Below are 16,184 nucleotides of genomic sequence, written 5' to 3'. Positions count from 1 at the left end.
ATTGATCTAAATACATTATTAGAATTATACCAAATGATTTATTCTCCAAATAACACTTATGAAACTGGAAAATACCATATTTTTGTTATCCGACAAATAAATCAGATTGAAAAACTGGGACTAAGACTTATGTTTAAAGTCTAATAAAATATACAAATTAAATTTTTTTTTTATTGGTTATTTCTTATAGTTTTTTCCCTTAATTTGGTTTATTATAACCATTGATGTTTAATAACAATGGTTTGAATATACTAATATATATATATATATATATATATATATATATATAATATATATAATATAATATAATATATTAATATATATATATTAAATAAATAAATCATTTTAAGAAAATACTTAATATTGATAATATAAATATTATTGCAAAGAAGGACCGAGGACAGCCAACTGTGCCAATAAGTTATGTCACTTGTGTTATACTTAACCACCTCAATATATATGGAGCACCTGTATTGAGGATGCTGAACAATACTACAAATTAATTTATTTTAAATACCAGTTTTAAGCCATAACTATTGAGCCACTAAAAAAATAATTAATATAACTATATGATTATGATAGAACTATACAATTTATAATATTTATGTATATTGTATTTGTAATTTCATATTAGTATAATTTAAGTGATGCAAATACAAAAATGTGAAAAATGTTTTAACTGTTTAATTCCAAATCAGTTTACATATTAAATATCAATGGTAGATACTCGGTGCTACAACCTACAACTAGGTTATGTTTAAGAATATAAATTTATATTTGGACCAAAACTCTGAATAATTAATATTTATTATGCACTTAACAAAATTAATAATACTAGTTAATAGTTATATTAAAATATATTTAATACAGTTTAATAAAATAAAGGAGTGAACAAATGAACAATTTTCAAAAATAATAATTATACTAAAAATTTTTATGGAAATAGTTTAATTTTACAAAGTCAATATGTAAAAAAAGACAATAATTAGAATAATATTATGTTAAATAACAATATAAATTAGTCGTATCATGTTTTTTCAACAAATAAATTTTTATAATCAGATTGAAAAAATATTTGTAATTAAGAATGAAGTTAATAATAATAACCAAAAGAATAAATTACAAATTATAAAGCAACTTTTTCATATAAATTACGTATATAACACTAGTAAAGAGAAAAATTTAAAAATAACAAATTATTACAAATAAAAATAATCAAATACTTTGTAATATCATAGTTAACTAAAATTGACTAATTTCCATAGAGATGTGTCATCATTTTGGAAATTTTCAAATAATATTTGGTTGGTGACTAGAAGATTTTCTATTTGTTGAGAAGTAACGTTTTTATCAATATTTTTAATATAGCTTACAACACTTTCAATACTTGTTCCAAACGGATGAATACTTAAATATATTGCAATATGACCTAAATACAATAAAATAAAATTTAAATAAAAATAAGTAATTGATTAAACATATTTTTTAAAGATGGGCCAAATTTAAGTTTTCAAACGTTAACTTTTAACTAAGAACCATGCTTAGAAGTCATTATGGTTTCATTAGATGGTAGGTTGTTAAGTTCCTTCTTAGTATGGTTCTTAACTTGATAAAGTATTAAATATAGATTATTAATAATATTTTTTTTAAGTTAAAATTTGTACCTACCGAGTAATTTTATTTGATGATCAGAAAAATGATTTGATCCATTGTTTGTTTCTTGTTTTTTATTGTTTAGTATTAACTGATTATCAATTGAACTTGAATTAGACTTTTGAGCATCAGAACATTTTTCAGTAAGAACATTTAACTCCTATTAAATAATAATTTAATTATGTTTAGAGATTTTATATTATTTTAATAAATATTTTTTTTTACATAAACTACGTATCAAGACAGATTTTAAAAATGTAAACAAATATCCAATATATCTATTTAAATATTATTTTGAAGAAGGTACAAGTTTATATAAAGGATTCAATTATAAAATTAAATACTAAATACTAAATAATATGAATTACTAATCCCTACAAAATATTAAATTTGAAAAATATTCATGAAAAGGTTTCAATGAAATTAATAATTAAAAAAAATACAAAAATGAATCTTTGTAACTTGTATAGAACTAAAAAAATTAAAAAAACTTCTTTATTTCTAATGAAATACATATTAAGAAAAATGTACATAAATAATATATTTAAATAAAATGAATATTTGTTTAACTAAAAAGCAAAATCAATGTAAATATAAAATAATTATGTAGATATATTTACCTGTCGAGTAGAAAGTAACTGTTGTTGTAAATAATTTATTTGAATATCTTTTTGATCAGAAGTTTGTAAACTAGCTTTCATCATTCCTATTTCATTTTTATAAGCTTCCAATTCACATTTTAGGTGATCATTTTCATCCTATCCAGAAAAGTATTTAGGTACATGTATTATGAATAGCAAATAATTAAATATCATAATTTATACACATTGCACATATAAAATGATTTATAATAAAATTCAAATAACCTGTAACTGTATAGGATCAGTTTTTGGTTTTGTCTTTTTCAAATTGCTTTCATCGTCAGATAGATCCATTTCATCTCCACCAATCATTTCATCTTCATCATCAATACCCAATTTGGATAGAGCCTAAATATTGAAAATAATTAATTAAATTGTATAAATATAAAATATTAGAAAAAAAAATTAATGGTTTTAACGTATATACTTTTGTTGTAGCAGGTACATTACAAATTTGTAGGTAAACATATTATATATTACGCGCGATCCCTAATTTCCACATCAATCATAAAAACTCAAGGTAAACAAATAAAATATAACACCTACCTAAATTATTTGGTACAATACAAATTCCTGTTAATTATACTCATAAAATATTACAGCACACAGTTGACATAGACATGCAATTGAAAAATGTTTTATATTTTATATTATCATGCATTAATATAAATAATAACTGCAAAGTAGTTGATTTCATCACTCAATAAAACAATAATGTTATAATAAGTAATAATACTTGTATTTGTTAAGCGATAGCTATTATATAAGCAACGTATTATGATAGTTGAGTGTTTAGTATAAATTGTAAACAATTTCCATATTTCATTATAGATAGGCAGTATATATTTTAGCTAACTAAATTAAGCAAAAGCTATTTTATTTGTTTGTTTGTCTGTTTTAGTTAGCATAAAACCTACCATTGCCTGCTTCTTCCATGTCTCAATGTTCTTTCGCTGCGCCTTTGTGAAATGATCCCAAACCTTCTTGTGCGACGCAGAAGTAAACACTTTCTCGATCTGGGTGACTTTATACAAGGACAATAACACAGGCGGTTAACATATTAAGAAAAAAAAAGAAGGTTTTTATGAATCAGATATATTTAGTTGTTACTTGTTGAATGTAAAATATTTTACGCCGTAGTATTGTAATTAATTTTGTTTAAAAAAGAATAATTACACAGTAATAATTAACTAATAATTTATATCAATTAACTATATTTAAATATTTAATAAAATACATCATAATTTTAACAATTAATGTAAAATGTATAGAAATTGTTTATTTTTTGGAAAAATTTAGATAAATTTTAATAAATAAGAAAATTTGCTTAAAAAATAAAATAATTTTTATCTTAAAAATGATACATTTTTATTATCTTATTTTTTTTATCTTTAAATTTACATTAAAGAAAAATGTCTACATAATAAATAACTTACATGTCTTATATAAAATAGTTATCATAGAGTAGAAAATTTTAAGAATATTAGGGATAAAATAGGTTATTTAACGAATAATTAATTTTTCTTACCACCATCAAAATACCTTAACATAATTAAAACCTTTGAACCCATATCATACTTACCTTTAATAATCGGGAAGTAAAATAATAGTTTCTGAAATATAAATAATTTTTTCAAATTATATGGAAAAAGACTACAAAATGTAGTTCCAATTTCCAACATTCACAAACCTCAATTTAATAACTATAGTTATTTTGTGTCTTAATTATATCAATGTATTTATATTCATCATTACTTTTATATCATAGATGTACTAAATTGTATTCTTCAGTCATAAGCAATACTAACCTTGACAAATGCACAATATGAAATCATAATATTTGTAATGTGAACCTTGAATATTTTAAGCTGAACCAAATAAAATAAAAACCAATTACCTGAATCTAATTATTATAAAAAAAAAAGAAAATTATGAAACCTGTCATGCAACTAAAAATAGCTCTTATTGTAATTATGTTTTGTTTTTTTAGCATGTTACAGGCTATGTTATTTACTTTTTCTTCTTAGTTTTGACTCTTGTCATCAGTCGTCGTTCTAACAAGGCCAATGGTTAGAAGTTCTCTTATACCCGAAATATACTAGTATATTATTAAATAATTAAAGAATACTAAACTTACATTGTAATAAAATTGCTTGCATGCGGCGTTTAGTAAGGTCTTTCAGATTTTGTAGTTCTTCTTCAAATTGGTTTTTTTCTGATAGTAAACGTCGTACATGGGAATTGGTTGATTGAATTATTGAATAAAATATATTAACATTACGTTTGTTACAGTCTCCTCGTTCTAACCATGTAATGACTACTTGTACAGCATTTAAAAATGATGTATCAGCTATAAAATAATAAGTATAAGTATTAATAACCAGAATTAATAATAAAAATTTTAATCAATTATAAAATCTTATGAAGTAATTACCCTTAATTTCTTCACTAACAGATAAAGCTTTAGCTTCAGTAAAATGTGGTATTAAAGGAGGAGATGGAGGAGGATTTGACCGAGTTTGTTGTAAACGTCTTTCTTCGCGCATTAAATGTCTTTTTTTCATTTCCCATTCATACTGATCATCACGGGCTTGGGCATAATCTACATGTAAACGTGATGCAGATACCAACTCTTGTCCTTTCATCACTAATCGATATCCTAAGTATAATAGGTATAAATAATAATCATATAATAGTCATTAATATTTATACTCATAAAATTTAGTAGGTATGTACCTATTATATAATATATAATTAAAAAGAATCAATTAATGCAAATTAGTTGTTTTACCTGAAAGTTCTAATGCAAGATCAACTGAACATTCATTCTCAAAACGTATATGACAAAATTTTCTATTACTTAAACGAATTGTCAATATTTCTCCATAATTGGTAAAAATTGATTTCATAATATCTTCAGTAATGCTGTCTGGTAAACCACCAACAAATACTGTTCGACAGCCTGGAGGCCTTTCTCTAGAAGTAGGCGTAGGTGCATTTGCAGGAGGTGGGTATAGTGTACACAGTTCTAATTGTATAATGCGTTTGTCTGTCTGAATTATATTGGAATCTGGTACTCTTGGTGTTGTATGATTAACAATCATTGAAGAAGGAGTTAGCATTCCACCCATGACACCATACTAGAAAAATTATACGTGAAATAATTATTTCTAAAAGATGTAAATTTATACTAACTTGTCCCATAAACATTGCAGAATCCATAACGTTTATTGGGTTAATTAAATTAAATGGGTTGAATTGAGGCATAATTTCATTCCACAAAGGAGATGTTCTAACTGGTACAGGAGGTTTATTGGAAGAAATATTGGCATCAATAGGCAGGTCTATTAAGGATGCTGGTTTATCTCCATGTATATCAGTAAACTGTGTGTCACTGAAAATAATATTATAATAATTAGCTTATTATATAAGTTAAGATTAAACAGTTTGAGTAAAATAATTATTAATTATATATTATAATGTAATTACGATTTATAGTACAAACCTTCTTAGATTTCTAGCTCGTTCAACTATTCGTTCCCATTGATCATCAGAATTAATTTTCTGGGTATCTGGTTGATCCCACCGTCCTCTCTTATTTTCATTAGGTCTATTCCGTTCATCTGCACTTGCAGATTCTGTTATTTTTCTACGAAAAACTGCATCATCTACAAAAGTAAATAAAAATAATAATTTTCATACATAACAGTAAAGAAGAAGGATGTTCTTACAATATGAAGACATTTTTCAATACACTACATGAAGTGTAGTGAAAAAATGCAATTTGTAGTAATCTATTGAAGGGCAAGTAAAGAAAATAATCATAGATGTTAATAAAAATAAATAATTTGAAAATTAGTTTAATCCAAACGAAATTATGTAGGAATAAACACAAGAGAAAAAAATCAATAATTTATTAAAATAATTTTATAATTACAACTAATTCCTTAATCTTTATAAAATATAAATATCATAATAGACCATGTTAATATTATTAGTTATCTAATATGTATGCACTACAATTCTCTGTGGCTCTGTCTAGTGTCTATAATCATTTTTTGGACTCTAACGTTGTAGTCTAGTTACTATTTTCTGACATAGACATGATAGGTATATAACTTTACTATCAAAATGGTTTTTTATCACATAACATGGAGGAAAAAAAATCACAGATTAAGTGAGATTTTTATTTTTTTATTTTGGAACTTTTTACTTGAATATTGTTAATTTTGGAATTTTGGATGTTGAAATAGCATTAAAAAACCAATAGATTTCTCATTGTATTGTTAATGAACAAAGATATAAAATTATCAGAACAAACTTTAGAGTTATGTACACTATTTGCTTGTTCGCTTGGATCTGAAATAACTATGCTAATGCTATGAGTTTTACAATAATTATTTATTCAAATGACTCGAATCGGCATATATCATGCTTTGTATAATTAAAATAACAACAATTTTTTTTTTATTATAATAATAATAATAATTATTATTTTTTTTTTGTTGTATATACCTAGCTATGATAGCTCAACAATTACTTATTAATAATATTTGTAATAATATTAAAATAATATAGCACAGTAATAAATAATAACGGGTAGATATATTATGCGATAAAGCCAGCTTTCCAAATAAATAATAGAAGCGATTACAATTAAAATTATTCTGTGTTAAATTATACTTAGGTGTGCGTACGGGGATGTCAGAATGGGCAGCTGCCTCCTTGCGAACTTTGAGACCATTACACCTCAATTCTTGACTTATAGCGAAACAACTGTTTCACAGCCTCGTTTTTTTCGATTTGAATCTAAGTTCATTTGAGCATACAAATTTAGCAAATTTTGCGGCCAGCGCAAATTATCAAACGATGGAACTTATACAATATAAAAACGTAAAACAGCAGCGTAATATTATTATATTAATAAGAATATAATACTTTTTATTTTTATTTTGCAATATTTCTATTATTATTTGAGTTTCAACACTTCCCTACAGTAGCGTAACTACCCTCGTCAGCGCCCCGAGGCAAATTATATTTTTCGCACTACCTACCTAATATAAATTCGATTCTTCGTCTCTTCGACTTTTGTCGCATTAAAACTTTGCTGTCACTAAATTTAAGTTGTTTTTATTTGTAAGATTAACCCAATCACATTTATATCACATTAAATATTTTGTTTCAAATTAAATTAAAATAAATTTACAATTACCTACACAAAACCAATATTATTTTATTTATTATTTTGCGTTCCGAGGCAACTGCCTCTCGCCTCTGTTGCCCCTGCGGTAACTATACGCCACTGCTTGCCTATAAGTTTTTGGTTGACGCCCTATATTTTTTAACAATTTTAATTACCCTTTGCATATAATATGTTTTCTAATTTGGTTTTGTATAGTTTATATGTATGGATAAGTGTATGGGTAATGGGTGTTTTTAATTTCATACATTAGTATTTACTTAGTAAAGTATCTATTTCTTCTATAGGATTTTGCATAAAATGATTAAGCTAAACAATTGATCACTGAACAGTACTAATTTTATAACTAAAATGATTGAGTAATATAAATAAATCAAAATATAATATACACCAAAACTATATTAAAACAGTATTAGGTAAATATAAGTCAATATTTAATAAATATTAGTAAAATAATCTTAACTAAATATTAATTTACAATATTAAGTAAATAAATAATTCTGGTTCATTTAATATTAGTTTATAATATTGATAAATGTAAAAAAAAATATTCTTAATCAATACATAATATTTAATCAACATTTATATTTTTTAATGTTTAAAAATAAATATTTGCTTAACATTAATTAAATGATAGTTTGTTACTAGTTCATAAATAAATATTAAAGCAAATAAGTATAGTAGTGTAATGTAAAATAAATATATAACTTTTAAGCTAAAGCAATAAGAATATTATTTATTACATTAATTGAATTGAAATTAACATGGAAGTTTATAAGATAGTGTTAGTAATGCATTGGCAAAAAACCTACTAATAGTTTATGTCGGTATGACGGTATCGGTATGTTTGATTATTTTTTATAAATCTTTTTTCGATGCTTTCTATTACATCCATCACATATTATTATATATTTCTACAGTAAGTTTTTTAAATGAATCAACGATTGGGTCATGTTTTGTTAACACTTTAAAAGCTTCTTTTTTTTCTTAATCTTGATTGTCGTAACTATTTCAATTGTAATGTCCAACTCTACTTCATTTTTGTCAATGAGACAATAAATTACTCCAGTTTATTATTAGCTCGCCGGCCACCCTTCAATAATATCGGAGAACTCAGGCGACCGCTGTCTTCTGCGCTGCTGATCGTCGGCAAGCTGAATGCTTTGACGTGCGTATCTTTAATCATGGTTTGTGCCAACCGGCAACTACATTATCTCGGTGAATTAAAATTGACATAAATATATGACAACTTACTGATCACTGCAGTAATGAGTAATGTACCTATTTTGCCTATACTATACGCCGGATAACACTATGTGTGAAGTATGTAAAACAATATTATATTATTTATATTTATACATTATATTTTATGTATACTTCACTTCATATTTATCAATGTTTACAATAATTTTCCGTGTAGACTTTAACGTAGGTGGTAGGAACACTAGGGACTAAATATATTATTATTTTTTCGATTACAATATAATAATAAATTAATAATAAACTTAAATATAAATTATTTTGTTATTATTAAAATATCAATAATAACTGTGAAATCCATAATATATTGTTTCTTATAATATTTTGAATTATTATTTTTCTCGTGCATGTTATTTGATGGATAAATAAAGCCGGGCCGCATATTTAATAATTGAAATTTCGTCGAGAATCATGTAGTATTCATGAAACGGCCACACTGAATAATGAAAATTGAACCTTTTTATGTTATTTACAATAACCAGGGTTCTCGTAACAGTTATCAAATAATTTTAACTTTTTTTTAGTTCCCTGTAAATGTGCAATTCTGAAATTCTATTCTTTTGAGGTTATCATTCTATCTGTCTATATTTTCGATATTTGAATTTTCATTTTATTTGGTTTATAATAAAATAAATTCAAATTCAAATATTTCTATTTTATTTTTAACTGAGGTAAGATATTTTTCGTTAAGTTCTTATTTGTATATTTATCTGATGTTTTTTTGTTGATCACAGAATTTGAAAAAATGGATAAACCAGTAGTATTATCTAGAGTTTTGAAGGTTTTGGGTCGTACAGGATCGCAAGGTCAGTGTACACAGGTTAAAGTAGAGTTCATTGGCGAACAAAATCGACAAATCATTAGAAATGTTAAGGGACCTGTTCGTGAAGGGGATATTCTTACACTCCTCGAATCTGAAAGAGAAGCAAGAAGACTTCGATAATGTAAGTGTTATTTTATTTATTTAATTATTTTTCTTATAAACCAGTCAAATACAAAAGAAATACATTTTGCCAATTTACAGCCTAATAAGCTTAACTCCAATGACTCGTTGGATACAAGCCGTGTAATCTCTAATGTAGATGTAAATACAATATAATTTATGCACCAATATGCTTATACAATCACTATAATAAAAATATAATATTTGGGATGATCCATAGTGGTTTGTAATACTGTTTGCTGTTTGTTTCATTATACTTTATCTAATAATTTTGAAATATAAGTCACAAATGCAACAGTCTTATTGTAGAACGCGGACATGCTCTACACATATTTTGCAATTCATATAGGTATTCTTACAGCACTAAATTCATGTTTTATTTTATTTTTACTACAAATTATAACATCGTAAAGATTATAACTTGTAAAAGATAATTACTTTTAAAATGATTACTTTACAGTTTTACACTTATAACTTGAAAAAAGTATTTGGTAACCAACTTATATGCACAAATGATTCACTATATACTTTGTAGGCTTACAGATGATTGACTTGGTGGAAGTAACAGTATTCTGATCCCTGCTCAAAAAAAATCTGTTACCACCCAGTATGTTTCTAAAGTTGAATAGTGTATATTTTAATCCCTATACTTTTAATTTATATAACACTTCTAGACCTTAGTTCAATAATTATAAATGTCATAAATTTAAATAATTTACACTGTTATATTTCAATATTGTCTATTGAACAGATTTTATTTAACCTATTGGTTATTTAAAAGTATTTTTATTTTATTAACATATTCTAATATATTTTATAAATCACTTATATTTTTATTTTTTTTTCAGGTTTTTAATGTGGGTATATACAAATGCATTATCTTGAACATGAATAAAAGATGATTAAAACCATGGAAACAAAAAAAAAATGTAATTAACTTTACATTTGTACAATAAAATAAATATACGCATTAAAAATTGTTTTTATTTTTATAACTAGAAACCTATTAATTATTATAACTATAATATTTTATAACTCAAATTTTAATTAATTGCATTCTAAGTATTATAGTTATATCATAGAGTAAGATAAAATCAAATGAAACTTAAGAGCTGAGGATTTAGAAAAGTGGTTCTCAATAATTTTTTCATTACTGCATTTTAGTCTAAATAAACATTGTCTATTTATTAAAAATAAATACTTAGATTTTATTTAAAATACTGTAAAACCTCAATAAGACAGAATCGCTTGGTACCGCTTTGGTTTCCGTTTTACCAAAGTTCCATCTTATCGAGGTTTTACTGAACATGTTTTCAAGTTTTTGCAATAAACTTAGAAAATTTCCCAATACTAAATTAGAATATAAAATCTTTAATTTCTCAGAAAAGAAAATACTGACTAGATTTTGGCTGGTTCTGTACATCTTTTAATTATGACCACGATTAAAGATATACCTTTAATATATATCTTTAATCGTGATTATGACTTTGTCGCTCAGTTGTGTTACACGTTCAAATAATCATACTGTCACCTATAAGAAACATTGGCTTTTTACTTTGATAAAGATCGGGAAAATTAGGACTTACCATCGTTGTATAGGTGTTGAGATGTATAGAGTAGATATTTCATTTTAAAATGGAGAATGGTTTCAAATTGCTAAATTATCACCAGGGTTTAACTTAATTTTTTGTTAAAAATGATCTCTTCTGCATATTTGAACACTTATTTTACTATTTTTCAAAGAATGCACGGTGGACAAAATCTGGTTGAGTACACGTCCTATAGTAGCCGACTGGTGGCAATTAATCAGAAAACAATTACTAATTTTGTGGTTGGGCGATGCGCGTGCGTTCTCACTTGAAAAATAGTATAGTTCTAAATTTATTACAACTCTTAGTTGATGTTAGAGACAATGATTTTAGGCAAAATAATAAACCAAACATTTTTTAAAATTTATTAAACTTCCAAACTTACAATTTTATATTAATTTTAAGACATAAAAAAAATATTGATTTATTTATTATTTTATTTCAAATTCAGTATGAATTTTGATTCAATTGGTTTGATTTTTAAATTTAATTATTTAGCTTTTCGTTCAGTAGACCATCAGTTAATTATACCATTAGAAAGTATAAAAATATTATTAAATTTTTGTAAAAATTATATAAGCCAACTTATGGGTTAAATAATTTGTATAATACAATGTTAATTACATATTACAAATATATTTTTTTCTTTTAAATATACAATATTAATTGTAAATACAACAGAATAACATACCATTGAGTAATATTTTATTTGTTTTGAACAGATAAATCATAATCAAGCGGATGGTATATTTCAGATAACAATCTGTAGACATATGAAGGAGAATGGCCACCACTAAAAAATAAGAAAATACTTTAAAAATGTAATTGATAGTAATTAAAGCAATAATTTTTATGACAGGAATTTACTTATTTGAAATGAATAGAGTGACATTTTCAGGAGGGACATAATCATATGTAGGATTGTAAACATCAACTTTTGATATTACTGAATCTGAATAATTGAGAACACCAGCTGGTGAAACAAATTCATTGAATGCATCCTGGTTGTATGAACATAAGTAGCGTGAACTCAATTTATACATTGGTGCTAAGACTATTACCTAAATAACCGATTTACCAAATCAATAAAAAATAAATAAACTAAAAAAATATAATATTACCGGAACAGAGTAATGAGCTGCAGCTAAAGCAACAGCATGACAACCGTTGAATGTTCTAAGACCTCCATTGGCCATAACAGAATCAACCCCAATAATTACTTTGTTCACTCTAGACATAATGCCAAACATTGTAGAGTCTGGAATTAATGTTGACTGAATTTTATGTTTTGAGAGATTTAGTGCTAATTGTCTACCCTAAAAACATACTACATCCAATAAAATATTCTAATTATTTAATAATTTAATATTAATTCACATGATTTAAGGGGGAACATTCTGTTATGAATACTTCAAAAATTCGATCTTTAGCAGCTTCTTTTAAAAACATTTCTACTTCAGATGATTTTCCAACAGTGAGAATAATTTCATTTGAATGAATATGTTCAAGTGCTTGTTTAGAAATATCTTCATTACTTAAAAAAAAATATTAAGATTTAAACTTGATATACTATAACATATATAAAGATTAAATACTTTTTTCTTTTTTTTACCTGGATTCTATCTCTATTTGAAATTCATCTAAATGTTCAAAAATTGATAATTTAAGTTCAGGGACAATGCTGTTATAGTCATCAACATCATCTTCAGATGTAACTATTTTATGTAATGAGTCTTGTACATCAATTTCTTCTTCAGAGCTCTGTTTTTTTTTTTTATAAAATACATATTTCAAATTTATTATTTACAAAATGATATTTGTTTAAAATGAATAATATATAACTAGAAATTACTTTTCTAGCAGCAGTGTATTCTTCTCGAACAATATTTAATATACGTCTAATAATATTACCAACAATAAATTGTAGTGGTAATGCTGACGTGATTTGAAATCCATATTCTCTCAATTGATTTAGTAATTCTCTAAAAATGAAAAATAAATATTTTAGCAGCAAATATTAATAAATATATATGTTTACAATGATAAACAAGTTTTAAAAGAGCCCAATATTTTATCAATTAATGTAAACAATATTCTTTAATATATAATTGTATGATATTTGTACTTATTCTTCTCTTGTATTCAATAATTAAGATAGAGATAAAACACATAAAAATGAATTTAAAAATAATAAAGCTGCTATTAATTAAAAATATTACTTACATAGTTGTTGACCAATTGATTGTATCAATAAAATGTCTAAAAAGCTGAATAGTTTTTTCTGCAATTATATAATTACTTTCCCATTTTCTAAAATTTGAAAAATTGAACATTAATTAATAACCTGAATTTGACTAAACTAAATAATGTTCACTATTACAGTTCTTAGATAGTTAACATTTAGCACTTACTTTATTTTAAGGTTTGAAATGTAATTGTCTATTAACATTTCATGAGTTTTTCCATCTATGTCGAGCATTTTTTTTCTAAATAGACAAAAGATGAATTAAAATTATTTCAAATTAGATCTAAAATTTATCATACTTGAATGAACTTTTGCTATTTGTACTGAGATTTAATTAATAAATACTAAAAAGAGTAAAAGTTGGTGTTTGATATAAATCTTCTATTAATATTTAATACACAGAATTAATAGAAAGTATTGAATTCAAATGAAGTCTCATAAATACATTCAATTCTGTAGTTAATACAATAACAGTAAATAGTAATACAGTAATAACTAATAAACTAATAAACCTAATGAATAATGATAGTACTAGTATCATCAACTAAACCAATGAAAACTTAATATTGTTATTGTGTGATATTTTCAATTTTGTTCTTTATAGTTCAATGCGTTGTGCATATAAGCGAATCATAAAACGACGCAGACCACCACACCACCTTGACAATTTGTCGATTGGTCACTGTTGATCATCTATCATCTACGCTACCGTACAAAATATTAAATATTTTATGGACGGGGCCATGTATTGGTATTTGAAGCACATAATAAAAGCGATGAGTCGCTCATTGAGACGTGCTATCAGCGCATACGTATGACCGTGGTTTGTATATTCGTCGAATATATCATAACTGCATTCTCACGGTGAACGGTCACATAGATCCCTCGACAGCTAGATCCCTGTGACTAACTGACGCAAGAGGATCCAATTGACGCACGAGGATCTAATTGACGGGGGGATTAAAATAATCATAAGGATTTTACAAATTAATTAATTTTGTAATAGTATTATTAATTTTTAATTATCAATGTATTTAAATGCTTTTACGTTATTATATCGTAGTAACACTAGTATAACAGTTGTTATCTATAGCATAATCCATATAATTTTTGTTTAATAGACAATTAAAAAATATTTTCTATTATAACCTAATGTTTTAATAATACACGCATAAATTATTTCATAAATAAAGCTTTCATAATGTTAGGTTTCGTTTATACATCTAATAAAAAATTAAAATGTAGTAACTGAAGTTACTGAACATTTCACTTCTCAGTTAAAATAGCCATAACTCATGTCTGGTCACCATCTTATGTTTTTTTTATATCAATCAGAATAGTACCTATATAACTATTAGTACAACTATATAACTATAGCTACTATTATATTATTATTATTGCTTAAAAGTTTTAACTTTATTCATATTCTCACTCCCAGTCTCAGAGGTTAGTCGTAAGTCCAGTGGCGCCGATCTTATATTTCATGTTAGGGGAAAAAAATGCTAGTGTTAGACCCACCTACTAAAAAAATGTTTAGTTAGTTACTTTCGAATGGTACTATATTATTTCTAACTATATACATACAAGATAGGTACTGCATAACAAACTATTTTTGATTATCGCCCACCCACCCATAAATATTTCTGGGGAATTTTCCCCAGTTCATACCCGTGTTCGGCGCTACTGTTAGTACATATACCAAATTTGAATATTGACAAAACTGTATATTTTAACGAAAAATAACGATTATATAGGTATAATTATCTATTTTGTTTTAAGTTATAACAAAAATATTATTTAAAGACACCAATTCGTGTATTATTATTAACACTAACAGAGAAGTATTCAAAATATTATGTAGATTAATTTTAAGCTGTTTATGCCATAAATTTATTAACACCTGCAGTGGCGGCTCGTCAGGGGTCTTTGAGATGGCGAACTCACCATAAAAAAAGGTAGTAAAGCAATAAAAAAGTTTGAAGAAAATTGTAGTACCTATAATTTAATATTTTTGTCTATTTGGAAAATAATTATGATGGTTTACGATATTAATATTGATTATTGATAATATTATAATATTTTTACATTAATAATGAGAAGACGGGTGTCATTCAATAATAATACGGGCGAAAAATATCGATAACAACAACTAATTACTAATTTATGCGATGCCAATGGCAGAAACTTTGAAAGAGTTTAATCTCAATGTCCTGCACAACATCTATACAATCTACCCCGCCCTCCGCCTTGCATATAAAATTTGTATAAATACACAATTGAGTCTCTCGAACGGCAGACTCCCGAATAAATTTAAATGTCTGGCTAATAATAATATTACAACATAATAATACAGTATATAATCTATGGATATGGATCTATCATATTAATCTATCATCTATGGTAATCATCAATTTTCGCTATTCGTCGGAGACGATTGACGGTTGTAATAATTTTAACGGAGAAAAAAAATTGACGTACAAATCGTTAAACCGTACTTTAATATATATAATATTTATGCCGTTCTGTTCAGCTTATTTTTTATGAAATATCTCAATATCTTCAATTCGAAACGTGGTAAAGACGGACGAGGAAAGGTGTTCCTGGGTCGGCGATGTGGTTACTGAACGTATGGACATTAAATATGACACAACTA

The 16,184-nt window shown here is 25.4% G+C and overlaps 3 protein-coding genes across 3 annotated transcripts; 1 reads left to right on the top strand and 2 right to left on the bottom strand.

Annotated features, from left to right (window-relative positions):
• Positions 1-664: 664 nt before the first annotated feature.
• LOC132917032 (ecto-NOX disulfide-thiol exchanger 2) lies at positions 665-6,384 on the bottom strand. The gene is made up of 11 exons (XM_060977544.1): positions 6,026-6,384; positions 5,800-5,962; positions 5,490-5,688; positions 5,086-5,434; positions 4,729-4,953; positions 4,432-4,644; positions 3,212-3,318; positions 2,520-2,642; positions 2,274-2,411; positions 1,669-1,813; positions 665-1,429 (listed from the first exon to the last, which is right to left on the bottom strand). Exons 1-11 carry the CDS (start codon positions 6,036-6,038, stop codon positions 1,239-1,241), a joined length of 1,866 nt encoding a protein of 621 aa, XP_060833527.1. The 5' UTR covers positions 6,039-6,384; the 3' UTR covers positions 665-1,238.
• Positions 6,385-9,265: 2,881 nt separating this feature from the next.
• LOC132917163 (small ribosomal subunit protein eS28) lies at positions 9,266-10,674 on the top strand. The gene is made up of 3 exons (XM_060977767.1): positions 9,266-9,425; positions 9,489-9,698; positions 10,546-10,674. The coding sequence occupies exon 2, from the start codon at positions 9,500-9,502 to the stop codon at positions 9,695-9,697; it is 198 nt and encodes a 65-aa protein (XP_060833750.1). The 5' UTR covers positions 9,266-9,425; positions 9,489-9,499; the 3' UTR covers position 9,698; positions 10,546-10,674.
• A 1,228-nt stretch (positions 10,675-11,902) lies between these two features.
• On the bottom strand, positions 11,903-14,286 carry LOC132917162 (translation initiation factor eIF-2B subunit beta). The gene is made up of 9 exons (XM_060977766.1): positions 13,831-14,286; positions 13,698-13,772; positions 13,510-13,596; positions 13,139-13,268; positions 12,899-13,047; positions 12,664-12,820; positions 12,408-12,602; positions 12,154-12,347; positions 11,903-12,079 (listed from the first exon to the last, which is right to left on the bottom strand). The coding sequence occupies exons 2-9, from the start codon at positions 13,763-13,765 to the stop codon at positions 11,992-11,994; spliced, it is 1,068 nt and encodes a 355-aa protein (XP_060833749.1). The 5' UTR covers positions 13,766-13,772; positions 13,831-14,286; the 3' UTR covers positions 11,903-11,991.
• Between the last annotated feature and the right edge of the window lie 1,898 nt (positions 14,287-16,184).

Source organism: Rhopalosiphum padi, chromosome 1, assembly GCF_020882245.1.
Source record: "Rhopalosiphum padi isolate XX-2018 chromosome 1, ASM2088224v1, whole genome shotgun sequence".
Taxonomy (NCBI): domain Eukaryota; kingdom Metazoa; phylum Arthropoda; class Insecta; order Hemiptera; family Aphididae; genus Rhopalosiphum; species Rhopalosiphum padi.
This window is presented reverse-complemented; position numbering and strand designations above follow the sequence as displayed.